The 22448-nt window shown below is 36.9% G+C and overlaps 1 protein-coding gene across 2 annotated transcripts in view; it reads left to right on the top strand.

Moving 5' to 3' along the window:
• INPP5F (inositol polyphosphate-5-phosphatase F) overlaps window positions 1-21933 on the top strand; it is an 87679-nt gene extending 65746 nt beyond the window's left edge. Inside the window, exons 9-20 of one of the 2 annotated variants that reach the window (XM_036735273.1) lie at window positions 597-664; window positions 1168-1292; window positions 2163-2240; window positions 3415-3535; window positions 4199-4327; window positions 10517-10634; window positions 12031-12229; window positions 14690-14761; window positions 14941-15014; window positions 17766-17894; window positions 18417-18504; window positions 19446-21933. In XM_036735273.1, coding sequence (XP_036591168.1) covers window positions 597-664; window positions 1168-1292; window positions 2163-2240; window positions 3415-3535; window positions 4199-4327; window positions 10517-10634; window positions 12031-12229; window positions 14690-14761; window positions 14941-15014; window positions 17766-17894; window positions 18417-18504; window positions 19446-20592 — 2348 coding nt within the window. In that variant the 3' untranslated portion in view covers window positions 20593-21933. The remainder of the gene's footprint in view (window positions 1-596; window positions 665-1167; window positions 1293-2162; window positions 2241-3414; window positions 3536-4198; window positions 4328-10516; window positions 10635-12030; window positions 12230-14689; window positions 14762-14940; window positions 15015-17765; window positions 17895-18416; window positions 18505-19445) is intronic. The other variant, XM_036735274.1, reaches the window with a different exon arrangement.
• Window positions 21934-22448: the final 515 nt, after the last annotated feature.

The following is a 22448-nucleotide window of genomic DNA, read 5'->3' as shown; positions in this document are numbered from 1 at the left end:
ATGGCCTTCTCACCTGTAGTCCTGTAGCCCCTTTTCCCACTGAGTTCCTTCCAGAGCCTCCATTTTGGGAAAGGGGCCAGGCTGGCCATCCTTCATTCCTCTCTCAGCTCTGCTTCTGACTCTTTGAACTTGGCTACCATGCCCCTGCATGGAGTACTTCCAATTCCATATGACATATACCATTCACTTCCCTCTTATGTGTTGTCTTCCCCTAGTAGAATATAAACTCCTTATGTAGAATCTATATCTGACTGCATGCCATCTTGGGGGGAGGGGGGAGGGGAGGGAAGGGAAGAAACTCAAGAACATGTAGAACTAAGTGTTGTAAACTAAAAATAAAAAATCTAATTATTAAAAAAAATTTAAGAAAAGAGTATAAACTCCTTCAAGTCAAGACTAAATCTTTTGCTTAAATTTGTATGCCTAGCTCCTTGCATGGTGGCATAAGTGTTCAAAAAATGTAGATTTTTAAAGATGGAATTCTATGTGTTTTTACATATATATATATCCATATAACATACATGTGTACATACATGGACTCAGTGCCTTTCTGTTTTAGACATAAGAAAATTTTTGTGTTTTTCTTTTTTTTGTAGATGAAAAGGAAACAGTTGCATATTTCTCAGCACATTTTGAAGAGCAATTGAAAATTTACAAAAAACAGGTTGGCTTTGAAGTCTAGTTATCACACTTCTCTCCCCACCCCACCCCCCATGTTTAGAAATGTTTTACTTCACAGGTTTCTCTCAGTATATATTTGTAATATTTTTGGGAAAAATATCCATTATCCAGACAAGCAGCTTCTAAACTGAGGGATGTCTGTGTCTCTCGTGTGTGTGTTTTATATGTACATAAACACAAAAAGCACATTGAAACTGAAACGGCATTCTTAATATACTTTTAAGATTACGTATAGATCCAGCAACCAAACTGTTTGAACATTGTAAGCAATCTAGTGACAAATTCTTATCAATCTAGATTTTTACAGTTGTATATGAAAACTTTTTAGTAGCATGAATTTATTTCACAATTTATAACTGGGAAAACCTTTCTTGCAATATGTTACATGAAAAAAAGTATGATTTAGCAGGGATGACCTTAAGTTTCGAAGATTTAGTGAAATCTGACTTTTGCCTTGTCTTCCCTTCCCTTTTCTTTTTTTAACAGGTTATCATTAATTTGGTAGATCAAGCAGGAAGAGAAAAGATTATTGGAGATGCTTACCTCAAGCAGGTGTTGCTTTTCAACAACTCAAATCTCACTTATGTTTCATTTGACTTTCATGAACATTGGTAAGGTAGCTTCCTTGAAATGTTTCTTTGAGCCATGTAAGTGGCTGTGTGACGAGAGCTAGTTTCACTAACTTGCAGTTATCTTATTTGTAAAATAAATGGTTGGATTAAGTAATTTCCAAGGTCCTTTCTAGTTCTAACATTCTTACAATCTGAGGTACTTCTGTTTAATGGAAAGTCATATTTCTTATCTTAAGGCAGACAAATTTTTTTTAGATTTGATTTCCATGTAGACATAGTTTTGATCAATTTTTTTATTATTTGTCCTTTTATGTTTTCTTTTTGCCTTAAAATGATGTGGAGAGAGAGAGAGAGTGTCTGTGTGTCTGTGTGTGTGAACTTTCCCTTAGCCACTTAGATTCTGGAGTTTTCCCTTTCTGTCCTATCCCATGCACTTGTGGAAAAAGTTCCTTTTAATTCCTTTCTGTACACAGTCACCTTGGGCTGCCTATTCTTAATATTTCTAGCCCAGAATAAAACTCACTTCTATTTGCTTTGGAAAAAAAACTACACAAAACAAGATACTTAATAGTTTTAAATTCAACTTCAGCTTTTTACTATTTTATATATATATATATATATAGCTAGCAGTCCTATTCCATAGCTCTGGCTCTGGCTAAGATAATTTATACAGTTAATGAGATGGTGTTGGGCCAGTTAGACTTGAATAAATTGCCTAACGTATCTGTTTTAATGTTGTACTTAATGGGCTTTTAGAGTCTGTACTTCATTGAATCATACAAACTAGCTTCAAATGTTTATGTAATTTATTTTGTTACGTATGTATTATACTTTACATATTTCATAGCATTATTTTTTATGCTTAAAAAAGCTTGCCATTTACGTGTACCATTTTTCAACGGATTTTAGCCGAGGAATGAAATTTGAGAATGTTCAGACCCTAACGGATGCCATTCATGACATTATTCTGGACATGAAGTGGTGTTGGTAGGTATTGTTTAACAAAGCTAATATTTTTTTTTACAAGATTCTAATATTTACGCCTTTTGCTGCCAATAAACACTAAGTGCAACTTGTTGGGAATTTATTTGGTCTCCCAAGTCTTGTCTTTTTCTTATGTGTTCCTGGAAATTTAGTTATTTTGCCTTTGGGGAAGAAGTCATAAGTTCGATGAATAAAAAATGGCTTAAGCCATCTAAATCTCACTGGTTTTTTTGTGTCTAAATCTGTCCCAACATTATTTAATTAAAATAAATTGACTTAGGGTATTGCTGCTGCTTCTTCTTTTTTTGGGGGGGGGTGTCAGAGCAATTGGGGTTAAGTGACTTGCCCAAGGTCACACAGCTAGTACCTTGTCAAGTGTCTGAGGTCGAATTTGAACTCAGGTCTTCCTGACTCCAGGGCGGGTGCTCTACTCACTGCGCCACCTAGCTGCCTCCGAGAGTATTGCTTCTTAATCCACGTTTTCTTCCTTCTTTCAAGTGGAGAGGCAAAAGTTAAAGACACCAAGTTTACATTTTAATGAAAAGGATGATCATCAACGATATTCACTGACTACTGACAAGTACATTATGAGAAATGCCTAGTCCAGTGCCTTGTAGGTAGTAGGTACCCAGTAAATAGTAGTGAATAAATGAATATTGACCGAATATCAAGAGAAAATTGACTTATGGAAGATTTAGATTGGACATCCCAAAAACATGTTGATTGCAGGACAGAAGTTAAGAAAAGATGGCTACGTAATTTCTTAACCATCTTCAAGGAAGGATCAAATTAGGTTTCTGTGGTCTTGATGATGTAGATGATCCTGTACTTGAAGAAAAATGAGATAACCACTGAATTCCTGTCCAACCTTAAAATCATAGCTTGAAGCAATTGGAGTAAAACCTAGTCAGTAGTCAAATTTCTTTAGTCTGTTATGTCAGAGCTTGATATAATTCATTGTATGCTTAGCTTAGGCTTCATATACTGTTAAATTAGCTGCTTATACTAGGTCAGTGTAAATATGCATCTTTGAACTTGTATTTTATATATTCATCAATCAAAACTTAGGTTAGCCTAAAGTTCAGACAGCTTGATCAGTAAGAACAAAATCTATTTAATTTCCAGAAATAGCTTTGATATAAGTATTACAAAAATAGCCTCTTCTGGTTTTTTGAAGGGTTGATCAAGCCGGGGTAATATGTAAACAGGAAGGGATTTTTCGAGTTAATTGCATGGACTGTTTGGATCGTACAAATGTAGTACAAGCTGCTATTGCAAGAGTGGTCATGGAACAGCAGGTAAGTTTAAATTTGGTATTAATTTTTTTCCTAATTAATTAATTATAAAAAGCACTAATTTTGAAGTCAGAAGACTTTGGTTCAGATGCTGGCTTGGTTACTGATGTCTGACTAGGAATGTAAACCTTTTGACCTTCAGTTTCCTTAACTTATAAATAAGGGCGGGGGCTTTGAACTAAATGAGTCCAAAAATTCCTTCCAAATTCTGTGAATTGAATTAATGATTGTTATGTATAAAAAGGAAAAAAATTCTTAAAGTTCTTCAATGGAAAAACATCCTCATACTGAAGAAAAGTGACATTTTTACAAGTATTAATTTCAAAGATACAAATCTTGACATTTTGAAACTTGCCGACTGTTTATAAAAGTGTCATGTAGTTAATTTGTTTTTCATTTCACATTGGTATTCTGTTGCTTCTGCTGTTTAAATTTGTTGAAGTGAGTATTGCTATGTGGACCTTCGTGCCAAAAATTACATGAAGCTATTATAAGTGTTTTGTTTATACATTTTTGACATACCAAGTGTTACTTTTCCTGCAGTGTTAAATAGACAGTGCTGTTTCTTATAGTTAAAAGCACTTAATTTTATATGCACTTTGTGTTTTCTGTATTCTATCCTGTAGGTGCTTTGCAATAATCAGTTACTATATTTTTAAACTTTAGCTAAAGAAATTAGGTGTGATGCCCCCTGAGCAGCCGTTGCCAATGAAATGCAATCGAATCTACCAGATAATGTGGGCAAATAATGGTGATTCCATAAGCAGACAGTATGCTGGAACAGCAGCTTTGAAGGTATCTTTTTTTAAGTAGCATGCATTTGGCCATCATTTATCCAACAGCTATTAGGATTTGGTTTAGAAGTAACTTTTGAAAATAGCAACCTTGTTAAGTTGCATGAGTTTTTTTCTACGTGATGAGGTCTTTGGAAATCCCCTCATTGATTTTTACACAGATTGTGGGAACTTGGGTATTGTTGCTTGCATCACATAACACCCATGTTATTATTTATGCACACCTAGAGCTTTAAGGGTTTAACAGACATCAAACATTTCATCTTTTTGGTGAAATGACACATGTGGAATTTGTAACGATTCCTTCAATTTGTAATAATTGAAGGAAGTAAAATTTAAAAATCCTTTTACATTTTCTTGTTTTAAAGCATAGGGAAAGATGTTAACCATGGAGATCCTAGTTCAGTGTCTACTTCTCACCTTTGTTAGTGAGCTAACTAAATAGCAACATGTCAGTCCTAAATCGATGGACCTAGAATAGGTTCATACGATCATTCAGATTTAAAACTGGAAGGGGACTTTAGAGGATCATCTAATTCAAGCCTTTCATTTGACAGATAAGTAACTGTACTTCAGAGAGGTTAAGTGATTTGTTCAGCAAAAGTTTCGTATGTAATTTTCAGCAAAAACAGGATATATGTTTCCAAACTTCCCCATCCAGGGTTCTTTTAATACATTGTGTCGTAGACATAGAGGTAATGCATCATAGTGGATAGAGAGTTGAGTGTAGAGTTGGAAAGACCTGGATTCAAATCCTAGCTCAGATACTTCACTACACAAGTCCCTTGGACTGTCTGTGCCTCCCTAGGATTTAGTTACTAAGGCATAGTTCTTCAGTTGGTGAAATCACTGCTTCTTTGCACCTATGGTAACTCTAATTACCAGACTTTTATTTCATGGATTTCAGTATCCTCAACTCCAAATGGCTTTTATTAACCCTCATGTTCCTTGTCCTACTTCTTTTCAATATTAGACATTGCTCAATCCTGTGTTCTTGAAATTTCTACCATCATTTCTCATGACACTGTACCATCTTGGTTATCTTCCTCTCTTTCTGACTGTTGTTCTTTTCCTTTGCTTGTTTTTTGCACTTATTAAATGTGATCATCTCCAAGGTTCTGCCTGAACCCTCTTCTCTCTGTATATTCTTTTCTTTCATGATCCTGTTTTCTTTCAATAAATTAATTAATTTATCATAATGGAGATAGCTCTCAGATCTCTACCTCTATTCTCAAGCTGTCTCCTGAACAAGAGTCCCGAATTTCAGAATGACTGCTAAACATTTCCATCTACATGCTTCAACATCTAAAAAAAGTGGACCTTCTGTATATTCCAACCAACTTCTAATTTCTGTTAAAGGTCCCAGTTTTCCAATGTCCTACTTATGTTCAAAGCCTCAGAGTAATCCTTACCTCATTGCTTACTCCTAGCCCCCACATAATCAGTCATCAGGTTCGAAGGAAATCCTTTTATCCAGCCCTTGTTTTAGTTTCCTCTGCCACCAACATAATTCTGTACTAATATCTCTTATTTGGTCTGTAGCCTTTGACTGATATCCCTGTTTTCATTCTCTTTCCTGCAGTGCCATTGTCTAATGTCTTTTTGAAGGATTACTGATTCTGTTTTTCTTTTCCTCTCTGCCCTTCCCCTTTCATAAGCCTTAAGTGGCTTCCTATTGTTTACCCAGTAAAAGCCAACCTAATTACCCTTGCACCATCAGCTGATTTCAGTCTACCTTTCTGCACATGTTCCTTTTTCCTCAGCTAGACAGGAGCACCTACCATTTCTTGAACATGTTTTGTGCTTTCTTACCTTCATGTCTTTGCTAATATCATTCCCTGTGTTTGGAATATTCTCCCCATCTCTATCTGTTGAAATCCCACCCATTCTTCGAATCTTAGCTCATATTTACCTTTTTTGATTTCCCTGGTCAGATATTCTCTTCCTTCTCTGAATCTCCAAATTCCTTTATAGATACTTTTTTAGGGTTTCATTTTTATCTTTTTAACTTCTTCTATCCCTAAAGCACCTTGCCCACTAATTTTTTAATGAATAAATTTAGTGCATTTCTATTCAAATCATGCCTTCCTATTACTCTAAGTAAAATTAGTATTTGGAAAAAATTTTTATAAAATTGTATTTTGATACCTTAGTGGCTGTGTTCATATCAATGAACACATATTACATCTTAGCTTTTCTATTTGTGACAGTCCTTTATGCCTTCTTCCCATACATCTTTTAGAGAGGATCAACTTAGTGCATTAAAGGCCTTATATTAGGATTTTGAATATTTGAGGCTGTCCATCCATTACTAGTTGCTTTTCTTCATGCCAATGGCCCATTTTTGATCATACACTTTTAAAATCATTTTTATGCCATATCTTAAATGCAGGTGATATTGGTAATGTGTTGGAGTTTCTTTACACCTACAACTTTTCTTCCATTGTCCTCAGAGTCATGTGTGGGTGTGTCCGTGTGTGTCCATCCTTTCCTCCTATGATCAGTGCATATAATAGTGAGAAAAGCCCCGTTTTCCCCTACTTATTGTATATTCTTCCTTGAGTGCTCTGTTTATGTGAGTGTGTGTTCCTTTCCCCTCACCATTTCCATTTTTCTTTTGAGATCATCAATTCATAACAGAATCACTTCTGGGCCCTGTATCTAATTAGATTTCCTCTGTGATTCCTAATGATGATAGAGTTCTAAGGGGCCACATGTATCATCTTTCCATATAAGAATGTAAATATTTTAACCTTGTTTAGTCTTTATCATAGTTTTCTTGTGCTTACCTTTTTATTCTTCTCTTGGCTGCTGTGTTTGTATGTCAGATTTGCTACTTAGCTCTGGTCTTTTCATCAGGATTGCTTGGAAGGCCTTTATTTCATTAAAGATACATTTATTCCTTGAGTGTAGTCAGACTTGCTGGGTAAGTTATTCTTGGTTGTTGTTGTCTTAGATTCTTTGCCTTCTGGAATATCATTCCAAACTCTCTACTTCTTTATTGTGGTGGCTGTTAAATCTTGTGTGGTCCTGACTGAAACTCCTCAGTACTTGAATTCTTTCTTTCTGGCTAACTGCATTGCTTTCTGGATTTTGTCTGTAATATACCTGGGAGTTTTTATTTTGGAGTTTCTTTAGGGAGGTGGGGACTGGATTTTTTCCGTTTCTACTTTACTTTCCGGTTCTGAGGTTGTTTTTTTTTTTAAATGATTTCTTGAAAGAGCATGTCTGGGCTCTTTTGTTGTCCAGTGATTCTTAAATTATCTTTCTTTAGTCTGTTTATCTCATGGGGTCATTAGTTTCCCTTTGGCCAATTCTAATTTTCAGTAAGGTTTTGTACCTTTTTTTCCAAGCTGTTAATTCTCTTTTCATATCTTTCCCAACTCTTGCTTCTTTCCCTACTTTTTCCTCCACCACTCTCATTTGGTTTTTTAAATCATTTTTTAACTCTTTTATAAACTTTGCTAGGAAGTTTTAGAATTTTGTCTAAGCTGCATTTTTTCTTCAAGACTTTGTAGATGTTTTCACATCTTCTTCTTCTGTATCTATGCCTTTAGCTTCCTGGTCACCATAATAGCTCTTTATGGTCGGGTTCTTTTTTTATTTGCTCATTCTTCTTGCCTAACTCTTGACTTTGGACTGGTCTCTACTGAGAACAATGTTTGACCAGAGCTTCTCTCCTCTTAGATCTTTCTGTTGCTTTCACAGCTCAGTCCAGGTCCCTGCAAACTTTCAGTGTTCCCAAAGAATCCTAGAGGTGAGGTGAGGCCTTTTCACTGGTCTCATCTCTGCAAGTTCCTGACCCAGGTGTGGGTCTGTTGGCTTGTTCTTTTTTGGTGGTTTCAGTAAACTGTTGCCAGACTCAGCTACTAATAGCTTGCTTAGGTGCTCTATAGAGTGAGAGAAATTGAATTGCTGGCTCCCCTCTGGCTTGGGACTCTCACTCTTGTTATTTCAGTACAGGCTTCTGCACTGAGCTTGATGCTAGAACTGAATCCCTGCTCTGCTCGAAGTTTTGCTCCTGGAACTTGTTTCCTGTTTGGTTACACAACTAGGCTCCACTCTGAGTACTAGTGGCCAGATGGCACCCAGTCCTTCAGTCAGTGCTAGTTCTAGGATCCTTTAGGATCACTGTCTTTCAGTCCCTGGTGCTGGAATGCTCTGCATCGAATGCTCTTATGGTGGCCAGATCCCAGCCCTAGTGTCTGCAAACTTGTCTGTCTCCCTAAGCTACTCTGGGTTGGAAGAAGGTATTCACATGACTTTTTCATAGAGTTCCTGATCAGAATTCATTCTATTGTGTTTTGTAGGTCATTATGAAGGAAGTTTAGTGGGAATCTAGGCTTTACTGTTGTTTCCTCTCCCTCTGGCATTAGGTATGCACCAAAACTTCATTCTTCAGATGATCTTAAGGCTAGTCACTGATCAGCAGCTGTGAAAGTTTTTAGAAAGTTTGAAAACTTAATAGGATGTTTTGTAATACAAAGCTTTAGTTATGCTGAATTTTAATAAGAAATATACCAATATTTAAACATTTTAAAAAACCTTTCAAATGTTTTATTTATCAGTTTTTAGCATTTTTACTGCTGAAGTTATTAAAACTTAACACTTAACCAAGACTTTTGGGAATACTCTGTATGGGCTTATGGGCCCTGTGAGTTGCCCTTGCATCTGAGTGCCATAATTGGAGCCATATGCACTGCTCATCTACTTTTTGTTTGTGGATTAAGATGACCCTTTTTGACTATCTATGGATTTTATGACAAGTATAGTTGATACCATATTGCTTGGATTCTCAAGGGATGGGGGAAGGGCAATTTTTAACATGTGATGGGGAAATATTTAACAATAAATAAAAATATTTCAAAAAAGAAACTATCAAGTATATGGAATATAGCAGAAATGCTTAGCTCTATAATAAATAGAAAATCTCATTGTAAGTTAAGACTAAAATCATGTGGACTAGTGGAAATTCTTAGTATATAAATATATTTTAAAAAATGATCCCTCACTATAACAAATACAGAATTTGTAACAAGAATCCTACAGAGGAGATGCCAGTGGATTAATAATTAATTCCTGTCTAGAAAACTACAGGACAGGACCTGTGGTCTGAAGGATGGAGAAGTGAAGGAGTTTTCTTTGGTCCATCAGGAACAGGAGAAAAAGGAGAGAGTGATTTTGCCCTGGCATATAAAACTAGAAATGGAGGCAGGCCAGAAAGAACAGAGCCTCAAAGTCTCAAACCTGTGCTTTCTTGCTCAACCAAAGGGAATACAGGGAAACGCCTAGAGAGACCACAGAAAGCTGGGTCTGAAAATCCCTGTTACTGTATCAGACCACATGTTCCTGTTTCAGAGATGAGCAATAGCTCTTATTTTCAATTTTAAGGGTGGTTCTACTCCATTAGTAAACAAAAAGCTGCCCCTTCATTTCAGTCCAATAATTTATTGGGGTTCACAGTTTGTAATTCATGATAAGAAGCAGTCCCTGACATTTCGGGACCATTCTTTCCTGAAAGGGGATGCCTTATCTTAGCAGGAACTGAAGAGAAGGGAGAGATAAATTATTCTACCCTTCTCTCCATCCCAAATAGCTACAAGGTAACTTATAACCTAGGCCATTTTATAAAATAGAAGAAACCAAACTTTTTAAAAAACCATTTTATATAAACTTTTTGGAAAGGTATATACATCTTAGGCAATATGGCACAGTAGATAAGTTAGCCTCAAAGCCAGGAAGACCTAGATTCAATTTCTGTCTCGGACATATACTGACCAAGTGACCCAGGACAAATCATTTAACCTTTCAGTGTTATAGGCAACTCTTGGTTCTAAAGGAAGTGCTGACTTGTGCTGCTAGAAGTTTCTCCATGTGGGAGTTCTCTGTATAATGAAATCACAAGTCATCATGTGTAGACCTATGTGACCGATTGTGTCACTGTGGTAACCTCAGTATGATGTAAAATGTGAGGGTTTGTTTAGATGATCCCTAAAATCCCTCCTAGCCCTGGCAAGGAATTCTTTTTCTAAGTATGTTTTATAGGAACCAGAGTTTTAATCTTTATAGTATATATAGTTTCCAAAATCCTATGTTTTAGACTTGCATTGGTATTTTCATAAACCTAGTATCTTGGTATTTTTCACAGTCAGCTTAACTAACTGGTTGAAATAATATTTTCTCTTAACAGGGTGACTTCACTAGGACCGGTGAAAGGAAATTGGCAGGAGTCATGAAAGATGGAGTTAATTCTGCTAATAGGTATTACCTGAATCGCTTTAAGGATGCTTACAGACAAGCAGTTATAGGTAAGAAGCTTTTCCCTTCCCTAAGTTGTGATGGCTTGTCCAGTCATTTCTTGGATGAACATTTTTGGGAAACAAAGGATTTAATATAGAATAACATTTTTGTTTTATAATATACCTTGTATTTTATTTTGTCCATCTTTCCAAATGAGATGACCTTTTTTTAAAACTGTTGGTTGATGTTAATTGCTAGTAAGTGTGTCAGGTGTTTGAGGCCAGATTTGAACTCGGGTCCTCCTGATTCCTGGGCCGGTGCTCTACTCACTGCGCCACCTAGCTGCCCCTGTATGTTAGTACAGTGCCTGACACATAGTAGGTACTTAAAAATGGCTGTTGTTTGACTAAAAGTAGGAAACTTCCTTCTCTGGAAATCATTTTTTGGTTACTATGGGCTCCTTGCCATGGACATTAATAGTCAACCCTTTTCTGTAAGGCAGGTTTAATTTTTTTTCCTCACAAAAATACTACCTTGCAGATTACTTTGAATGAATGTTAGCATAATAGCTCATCTATGTAGTACTTTATTGTTTTCAAAACAGTTTTCTCACAGCCCTTGAAAGTAGGTGTTGAAAGTCTTATCCCCAATTACAGATGAATAAGCTCACGCTTACAAGTGACTTGCCTGAGGTCACATAGCTGTTAAATATTGCAAACTGGGACTTTAACTCAAGTCTTGATACCTAGTGTAGTTTCCTCTCTATGACACCACACCATATTTTATGTTTTTAAGTTTATTTGTGATTTTTATAGTCAAGAAGAATATATCTTAGCAAGATTAGACTTTTGTCTATAAAAAGTTTCCTAAGTATTGCTAATCCCTTGCCTTTATAGATCAGTCAGTCTTCTCTTTTATTGGTCTAAAATTTATTTTCCCTACATTTTTTGTAATTGTTGTTGTGCACTTGTTTTGGCTGTGTCCAACTTATTATGGCCCCATTTGAGGTTCTCTTGGCAGAGATACTGCAGTTCTTTGCCATTTCCTTCTCCAGCTCATTTTACAGATGAGGAAACTGAGGCAAATAGGGTTAAATTGACTTGCCCAGGGTCACACAGCTGATGTCTGAGGTCAGATTTGAACTCCAGTCTTCCTGTCTCCAGGACTAGCACTTTCTCCATTGCACTACTTATCTTCATTTTTCAATTTACTCCACGGTCTTTAACATATGAAGGTCAGAATCCATCATAGATTTTTTTAACCACTATGCGTACCTTCAATCTCTGTTCTTTGTATTTTTTTTAATGTGATAAATTTTCAGGGGTTACAGACCTTCCTGTTGCCTTCTAAAAAGATATTTAAACTGATCCTGTTTTCCATTCTCTTTCCAAATTACAAACTATGATAATGACTTATGGTTGACATTTCTTAAACTCTCCCCACTTCACTCACCTTCTACCTTAGATTTGATGCAAGGCATTCCTGTGACTGAAGATCTGTATTCCATATTTACCAAAGAGAAAGAGCATGAGGCTTTGGATAAGGAGAATCAGAGAAGCCACCAGGAGCTGATTAGCCAACTTCTACAGAGCTACATGAAATTACTGTTACCTGATGATGAGAAATTCCATGGGGGATGGGCCCTTATTGATTGTGATCCAAGGTCAGTTTGAATGAGTACTCAGCCAGCTCTCTTTCTTAACCTTCTGATGCTAATATCTTAATTAACAGTTGATAAATAGTATGGGCAGTGTTTACTTAGATAACAAAAGGTTTGGACTTGTATACGTGGTGCATGGCAATTTACAAACACTTGGGGAGCACATCATTTTCGGTAGTTCCTAAGTTTCATATGGCCTTTAAAATGATGCGTGTATTCTGGTCGTGCCCTCCCACAGCCTTTCTTCATTCAGATAAGTATGCTGACTCTAGCTGAAGGTATTGTCCTTTCAGGTAAATTGTTTTAATGTTTTGATACTCTTTCACCGTCTATTTTTCACTGCTCCTAGCTCAGTTAATTCTGCCTTAGAATGGCGTGACAATGCTTTTTAAACTGTAGTATGCTACATCAGTTTGGACTATGTCGTGTGTACTTTGTGCTCAAGTCCTAGACAGGAGTGGGGAACCTGTGGCCTCAAGGCTACACGTGACCCTCTATGTCCTCAAGTGTGGCCCTTTGACTGAATCCCAACTTCACGGAACAAATCCCCTTAATGAAAGTTTAGATTCAGTCAAAGACCTGGTAGCTCATTATGGTGAGGAGGTGGCAGTTCTTGAGGATAACGCTGCCAGTGCATAATTAATTAGCCCTTGAAGGTTCCATCAAGTTGGAATGGTTTTGAGTTTGGAGAGGCCACAGTGCCAAACTACCACTTTGTATTGTTATTGTCAGTGGAGGGAGTATCTAAATCATGCATCCTTGAAATAGTCTATATGTAAACATCTGGCTTTTAACTACTTTTCTTCAACTCTTGTCCAGTAAACTCAGCAACTTCCCCCTCTGGCTACATTCATTTATGAATACCCCAAACAGTCGTCATCATAATTGAGAAGTATAGTATTGCTAGTGACATTGTTTCAAGAAACAAAGTTAGATACATTTTGAAATGAAATTACATGGTAGAGATCCAGGCCACCAACCTCTAAAATTCCTTCAAAAACATCTAGAAGCCGCCTTCATAATCTCTATAAAACCCTCTATATTACTTGGTATCCCTTATCCAGTGTTGGTGTTTCAAGAAAATCTTCAAACTAGATTAAATGGTTTATTACTTAATTTGTCTTTCTTTTAAAAAAAATCACTGGTATTCCAATGTTAGTATTTTTTCACCATAAAGGTCTTTTGTTAGCTAGCCTGAGATACTGTTTCCATGGTAAAAATGTTTTAAATGTAAAATAATAGGTTTACGAGGAAACTTTTAGAATACAGCCTGTTTGTAAATTGAGGACTGATTGTATTTGACATGTCTGAAAAAGTTAATGCTACATAGTCAATACTGGACAAGGTTTTGAAAAACTAAAAAATAAAGGATAAAATGACATTGGACCACTTTGGTTTTTGATATGATTAAATGGCCTTGACCTATGATGTGAAATACTACGCATGCAGTAGTTTTTCCAGGAGTCATAGTGTAGCTGTGATAAGATCTCGAAGTGTGACCCACTGGTTGGTCTCTTGTAGTGTTTATGTCATCATGAAGTTTCTGCAAGTAAAACCAAAAGTCTATACTTTCATTTTGGAATCACTTAATGCTTTTTTTGCAGTATCAGTAAGAGCAATTATTCCTTCCCTTCATTATTTTGGTGAATTTAATTTTTGGACACTGGCAAGTGAGAAAGCCAGGCTTGTTGGATGGTGGCTAACATGGACTGTGTGAACTTACCCTTAATTACTACTCTGTAAGATAGTGGTGACAATGTAGGAACCCCAATGGCTGGTGAGAGAGAAAACAAAGCTTGGCTGCCCCTTCTGTGTAAAACTGCCATGGCCTGTAGGTGAGAAGTTCATCTACACACCTTATGAACATGGAAAAGTTTTAGCCAAAAATATAGATGTTATGCATGCACCGTTCTTTTTTGGCCCTATGGGAATGCTATAGATTTATGCTTTTTCATTTTGACAAGTTGACAGTCAAGGGATAGTGCTGAACCTTTGAAGGTTACTTTCCTATGCTGAAATTTCAATAGATTATCTTAATAGAGATTGAATTTTCTGTTCCCTTAATTTAATAGTTGACTAAAATGAAGTTGAGAGAGAGCAGCATATATTAATAAGATTAATAATGTTTCTCAACCTCTCCTTACTTTTGCCCAACGATGCTTTTTTCTACAACTTGACAAATATTTCCCTAGCCTTCAGGTCTTACATACATGTGTGCTGTGATGTGATAGCCACAGTTTCACAGGTGTTTCCCTCCAAAATATGAGGGGAAAGAGTCAGAATCAATTGAAAAATAATCAGAATGGTATTAAGTCCTCAATTACTTGTGGATAGACTGTATGTTTTATCTCTGAATTTTAAAAAATTCCATTATTTGTCTTTTTATGAAAAACTGTGCTTGATGGCTTGAGATGTGGATTGTTATGAAAATAATTTTTCCCTAATCCCTGCCATATTTTTTAGCCTTACTGATGCTACTCATAAAGATGTGGATGTGCTGCTACTGCTTTCTAACTCTGCATACTACGTGGCCTAGTAAGTTGCACATTGATTAAAAAGCTCTAATTTAAAAAAATATTAGGTGGTTTCTTAAACTGAATGTCACTTTGATATGATTCTATTATTTTTAACTGCTTAGTAGTTTTGAATCATTTTATGTACTCAAGTTGAATATTTTCTATTTTAATCTTTATTCTACTTCTTCCTCTATCCAGTTATGATGATGAAGTTGATAAAGTAAATCAGTATCAAAGACTGAGCCTGGAAAACTTGGAGAAAATAGAAATAGGTAAAATGTGAATATTTAGGTTTAAATACTGTCCTCTTTCTTCAAAAGGGTATTTAGGTTTAAGCAACTAATATGACTTTGTTTTAGAACCAGAAAGCTATTTTCTGAACTTTGGAGGACTCTTCTCCTTCTCAGTAAATTACATACTTTAGTAACAATTAAATTTTTTTCCTTCGCAATCATTTTAAAGACTGACCTACAGTGATGGTGACAGTGACCAACTGTTTGTTTGTGGGCATGGAAAATAGCCTTTTTTTTTTATTAAATACTGTAATAGCCCTCAAAATCTTTTGGCTCTGTGAGCCAAATAGACAAATAGATTTCTTTTAAAAAATCATGATTGAGGTATGTTTCTCTGGTGAAAAGTTAAGTTTTTTTCTCTCCTCTTTAGACACAAATACATCACCATCATGTTCAAGAATTCCAAAATCTCCTTATTTACCCATAACATTGGCTTTCCACCTTTCCCTCTGCCTTTCCCCCCTACTCTTCGCCTACACCGTGACCTTCATTCCCTAGACCACTCAGTTTTCTCTTGGGCTGTGCAGGCTGCACTATGTCCTTTTTCTCCATCTTGACCCCTTGGTGAACCAATTCAATACTACACCATTCTCTTTGAGTCTCTATCCCCTTTATCATTTCACTGATTATGTCCTGCCATAATCTTGAATTGCCACCGTCCAACATCTGCATACCTAGATGTGTGTAGCAGAATAAAGGTAGAAAATATCGCACAAGCATTCTGATTGGTTTCACGACAAATTTATGTTATACAACCCCAACTGGGCCCTCATTCTTTTTAATTAGTCTTTTTATATCAACCTTATCAATTCTTATCCCACTCACCACAGAAGTTCTTCCAAACCTTTTCGTCCCTCCTAAACGTAACCTCCCATGGCCTCCTCTCCCTCCACCCTTTCAGCTGAGAACTTTGTCTCATATTTTACAGAAAAAATTGAGGCCATTTGGCATGAGCTTCTGTTTCTTCCCTCTTCCTCATTTATCAATTAGATGCCTTCTTCCATTATCTTCTCCTCCACCCATCTCACATGATGAGGTGCCTTATTCCTTACTAAAACTAACCTCTACCAGTGATCCCATTCCATCCCATTTCCTCTAACAGATTGCTACCTCTTTTATCTCCACCCTATTATTTATTTCAGTCTTCCCCTGTCTACTGCCTATAAACATGCCCATGTCTCCCCCATCCCCCCAAACCCTCACTTGATGCCTCTATCCCCGCTAACTCTCATCCTTAATCTCTAGCCCTTTGTGGCTAGATTCTTCATTAAGGCCATCTATGATATGTGCCTCCACTTTCTTTCCACTCATTTCTTCCCTTTATAATAAATCTGCCTTCTGATCCTTACTGATCTACCAAAACTGCTTTCTACTAAATTACCAGTGGTGTCCTATTTGTCAAATCCAGTGACCTTTTCTCAATGTTCATTCTTCTTGGTGTCTCTGCAGCCTTTGCTATTACTGATCACCTTCTCCTTGATACTCTCTTCTCTCTAGGTTTTGGGGATTCTCCTCTCTCCTGGTTTCTTCCTACCAGTCTGATCACTCTTATCTCAGTATCCTTTGTTCAGTCTTCATGCACATCATACCCTATAACCATAAATGTCCCATAGAGTTCTGTCCTGGGCCCTCTTCTATACTACTTCACTTGGTGATCTCGTTAGCTCTGCCATGGATTCAATTGCCATTTTTGTGGTCGATAATTCTCAAGTCTGCCTATCCTGCCTTAACTTCTGTTGACCTCCTGTCTCACATCTCCAAATGCTAAAAATAGCCAAATCTCAAACTAGTTGTCCAGTAGACATTTTAAAACTGAACTACTAAAACCCCTCTGCCCACCTACCATTCTTATTAATGTAGAGGGCAGTACCATCCTCCCAGTTCCTCAGGCTCACAACCTAGGAGTCATCCTGGACTCCTCAATGTCTCCCCCCCACCCCCCATATCCAATCTGTTGCTTGGGCCTGCGGATTTGACCTTTGCAACATCTGAATATGCCCCCTTCTCTCCTCTGACACTGCCATTCCTCTGGTGCAGGCCCTCATCACTTCAGTCTTAGACTGTTGCTTCAAATTTCTCCTCTGTCTTCCCTTTGGCTACTAAAATTGTCTTCCTAAAGGGCAGATTCAACAACTAAGTCACACCCAGGCACCTCTCCCACTCCCCACTCAATAAACTCCAGTGGCTCATTTCTTGCCTTCAGGATCAAATACAAAATCTGTTTGGCATCAGAGTCCTTCCTTAACCCAGCCCCCACCGACCTTTCCAGTCTTCTTTCATGCATTCACTTTAATCCCCTGACACTGGCTGTTCCTCCTACAAGACACATCATCTCTTGGCTCTGGGCATTTTCTCTGTTTGTCCTCCATACCTGGAATGCTGTCCCTCCTCATCTCTGCTTACTGGCTTTCCTGAGTTCCTTTAAGTTCCAACTAAAACCCCATGTTCTGCAGGAAGCCTTTCCCAGCCCCTCTTAATTTCTGGTCCTCCCTCTGTTATTTCCTATTTATCCTATATGTAGATGGCTTGCTTTTTGGTCCGCCACCCTCCACCCCCATTAGATTGTTAGCTCTTTGAGAGCAGGGAATATCTTTTACTTCTTTTTGCATCCCCAGTATTTAAAGAAAAGTATTCTAAACGCAAAGTTGATGACAAAAAATGTTAAATGGTGTTTGTATTGTCTTAAACGTAACTTAGACTATATTCATGATATTCATTTGGGGTCTCTAGGTCCTGAACCCACTCTTTTTGGGAAACCAAAGTTTTCCTGCATGAGGTTACACTATAAACACAAAGAAACAAGTGGCTATTTTCATACCCTTCGAGCAGTGGTGCGTAACCCAGAAGAGGATGGAAAAGGTAATAATAAGAAGAAATTGTCTTCATTCTGAGTGGGGATAGATGGCATTTGAGCTGATGGTTTATCCTGAGGCAGGGATGCAATTTTATAAAAGGTCACAGATGATGGAGGACATGTGATCTGTGATGGAAATTCTCAGTTTGAACTTGTGATAGAATATATAGCTGCAGACACATTCCCACATCTCCTATTTGATACAAACATCAGGACATAGTCTTCCTTTCGGGATATAGCAAGTGGTGTTCTACACATCTGTTAACCTGTTAGCACTAAGGCTGAAGGAGGATAGAGATTTAAGCTAGTAAAGCTACATTAGGATTTTTGGGACACTTTGTGTAATCATCTTTCAGTGTTGTTATTTTGAGACTTTAAGAAATTATTTTTTTAAGTGGGGATGAATTTTCTTCCATAAAAAGACAGTAACTCAGCTGACTAGGTAGCATCAAATTGCATTTTAGGTTAGATTGGCTCTTCTTAAAGTGTGTGCTTTAGAGGCTGACAGGCTGTAAATTGGGTTTCAGATACTCTTCAGTGCATTGCAGAGATGCTGCAGATCACCAAGCAAGCCATGGGTTTAGATGTACCCATCATAGAGAAAAAACTTGAGAGGTGAGTTTATTTTTCTCCTCCTCCCCCCACCCCTGCTTTTTTAGGGTTACTAGAAAAAAATGGCAGGTGTGTTGTGCATGAGGTATTTCTCAAGCTTCTAAAGAAGTGCTGAATTTTGCCTTTGAGCAGGGCTAGGCCACCTGATCTGGGAGACTTTAAGAGGTATAGGGTATTTTTAGCACAAAAATATTCAGGGAGATTTCAAAGCAAAATAAACTTTATCAGTTGAACATTATCATAGAACTCAAATTGACATTCTGCGGAATACCAGGGTTTTTACAGAATAAGGTTTGGGAAATGCCACTTTTGCAAATTGTGGGAGTTTTGCCCAAAATACCACTTAAAAGATGAAATATTTTTCATCAGTTTTTCTGAAGACAGTAATCTCTTTCAAAGGGTTAGATTTAGGTGATCTATTATTAACTTGTTGGCATCATATATAAGTACTGAAAAGTTTATACAGGTATCTTATTAATCCTAGTGGGTGCTGATATTCTATTGAACTCTAAGTAGTATTTTTAATAATGTAACATGAATAATCTTGGCTTTCAGACTTTTATAAAACATTTTTCTCTTCTTCCCCTCCTCCCATAATAATTACTACATGATGTCATTAAATATGCTGTTGCAAAAGCCTCTCTAGTTTGGTTATATTGATCAATATGATGATGCTGATGAGAGTAGCTTACTTTTTCGGTGTTCGTTGTTTTGTTTGTTCCTCCCTGAAACCTAGTGAGTTTTGCACATCAATAAACCAAAGATCAGATATAGATAAAATGACTTGACCCTAGGGCTTTGGGCTTCAATTCCAGTCTTCTTTCTGCTTATTAAAATTACTCATCTTTGTGAAATGGGTAGCGGTCTTTGAAATGAAATTGATTCCTTCTTATAGTAGAACTTTGTATGGAAATTCTTAACTTTTTTTTCCCTCCAATTTATAGGAAGAGTAGTAAACCTCATGAGGACATCATTGGGATTAGAGCTCAAAACCAGGGATCTTTGGCTCAAGGAAAGAATTTTTTGATGAGCAAATTTTCATCTCTAAATCAAAAAGTGAAACAGACCAAATCCAACGTCAGCATTGGCAACCTACGTAAGCTAGGAAGCTTCACAAAACCTGAAGTGAAAGTCAACTTTTTAAAACCAAACTTACCAGTGAATCTTTGGAAATCAGATAGCAGTCTTGAAACTATGGAGAATACTGGTGTGATGGATAGTAAAGTTCAGATACAATCTGATGAGGAGATTTCTTCGGATGACTCGTTCCGTTCCGATGAGTACCTTACAAATTCAAAGTGTGAAGAGGACAGGCAACTAGCTAGTTCTTTAGAAAATGTGGGTCCAGTGGACTATGTTCTTCCTAGTTGCGGCATTATTGCTTCAGCTCCAAGACTAGGCAGTCGATCTCAGTCTATAAGTGGCACTGACATTACCATTCATGTTCCTTCAGAAATGGTTGTACCACATGGAACTAGCCTGGGAAAAGGGCTGCCATCTCCAATGCAGAAAAGTCCTTCTGCTGACAGTGTATTAATTGACTTTGCTAAGCCCGTAGATGCTTATTGTCACAGGTTTGTACAAGATGCTCAAAGTAAAGTGACACAGCCATTAGAAATTGAGAGTGCTTCTCAACAGGCTACTGAGGAAGGCTGTCAGTCTACTACTGAGGAGTGTAAGACTAAAGAAACCAAATCAGAAGTAACTAAAGAGATCCCTTCTCGACCATCTAAGTTGGATGTCCCTTCTGAGACAGGACCACATTTTTTGTCAGTTGAACCCTCTAATGTTGTTACAGCTCAGAAGACCCCAGGTTCTGGATCTAGTGTACTTGAACTTGAGGCAGGACCTAATCCAACACCTTCCCCTGCAGAAAGCAATGGTAGTAGAGCAGTCTCACCTTTTGCAAAGATCCGAAGTTCCATGGTTCAGGTTGCTAATATTACCCAAGCTGGACTGACCCATGGGATAAACTTTGCAGTTGCTAAAGTCCAAAAGAGCCCCGCAGAACATGAGGTAGTTAATGTGGTAGAACAAAATGAACTTAAAGACATGTTCACCCAGTGTCAGACTAGAATAATTCAGATTTAACCTACCATAAATAGTTCTTCGATGGCTTGTATATAATCCTAAAGAAAGTTACTTCATACCAACATACCATTATAACTAGTACTGCCTGAATGTGGGGATCAAAACTGCAAATTTATGTATTTTTGGAGGATAGTTTTGAGACTTTCTGAGCAGGATTCAGAATTTCTAAGAGCACTGAGATGATATTCACATTAGTATATTTTGACCTCAGCAGGTAGTTTATACACTGGCACTAACAAGCTGTTCATGTAAATTCCAGAATCCATGACGTGGGGACAGTTTCGACTAAAAGGCTGGATCTGGACACATTTACCTAATTGGTAATTCACAGCTAAAAATAAAATATTTTCTCTCTAAGGTACATCGTTTATTTGGGGGATTTAATCCTTGTTTTAGTTGTGTGTTCCATTGACTAAGAGCCTGTAGTCTCATTTCTGTGTTAGTATTTCTGTAAGGTAATTGATAAGTTGGTTAATGACAAGTTTTAAAAGTGGTTGTTTTAAGACTGAGTTGAATGTGGAAAAATGTTTTGAGATGCAAAAAAAAATGATTGCTTTTGTGATTTTTGTTTAAACATCTATCTCCCTTTTATAAAGAGCTAATTTGGGGGTACTAGTCAGGAATGAGGTACCCTTTGACCTGATTATCCATTTGAAAAGAAGAAATCAGAATCTCTTACTGCCTACCCATTTGCATATATACACAGTCTAGGAGCACTAAAAGCTCAGTTGTTAAAATAAATCTGAACATATTCAGATCGTGTGACCATTCACTGCGTGGATATCCTACGAGATTTCTAAAGTACTTTCAGGAATGAAGTGAAAACTACTTTATGTGTGCACTGCTTATTGGGTATTTATTAAGAACTCCTAAGTATGAATAGAAATGAAATTTTTTTTCTAGCAATTCACAATGGGGATTTTTCCATGACATTTTCATGTAAGATACTGTAGAAAAAAAGATAGCTAGCTTCAAGACCATTAAAACTTTGGCTTCGAGCTATTACCCCCACCATGTAAAACCCAGTGTGTGCCTGTGTTTTAGTATGTGTCCTGTGAGCAGACTACATATGGTATTTCAAACATGTGTCGTAATTGTAGTATAGTGGCTCAAGAGCCTTCCTTTGGTGTTGAAGTGATTATCAGCTGAACAGATTATGTCTGTTGAAACTTTGATAAGCATTTTAACTTTTGTTATTTATTCATGTTTTATTAGTGATGTGGGTGTTTTTTGTGTGTCAATAAAATCTTGTCATTGTATATTTAAAATAAAACTACTATTGTATTTTAATGCAAAGGGATGTATATGAGAAATATTTTAATAAAAAAATTTAATTCCAAATTAGCTTCCTGTTTCAGATTTAAAAGGTATATATGGGTTTAGACTTGATTTCAGAATGACAGGTTGTGCTATTAGGAAAACAAAAATGCTCTGTTTCAACTTTCTGTCCCATTCTTTCCTTCTCTCAGTACTCCTTTCAGTGTGGTATTAAATATTTTTATAACATTCTTAAAAACACTTCAAAATCCAGATCTCTAAAAATTAGTGATTTTAACTCTTAATTATTCTTGTGAAATCCAAATATTTGAACCACGGTGCTTCATTTTTTTTCTTACAAGGATGCCAGATTTTGGTCTGTAGGCTTTTAGAGAGCATCTCTAAAAGTCATTGCAGTTTAAGTATAAGTGAAATTCCTAAGTGTGAATATTTCATAATGTATTATTTTAGTGTGAAATCTAATCATAAACACTGGTTGATTGAATGAATCAAATGATAGATGAAGAGTATTTTCTCAGTTTCTAGAAGGGAACTGACCATAGAGGGAAAAACCATAGTATGTTTCAAGGACAACTTAC

This window comes from Trichosurus vulpecula, chromosome 8 (assembly GCF_011100635.1).
Source record: "Trichosurus vulpecula isolate mTriVul1 chromosome 8, mTriVul1.pri, whole genome shotgun sequence".
Taxonomy (NCBI): Eukaryota; Metazoa; Chordata; class Mammalia; order Diprotodontia; family Phalangeridae; genus Trichosurus; species Trichosurus vulpecula.
The sequence above is the reverse complement of the archived record's forward strand: the minus strand, read 5'-3'. Positions and strand labels throughout refer to the sequence as shown.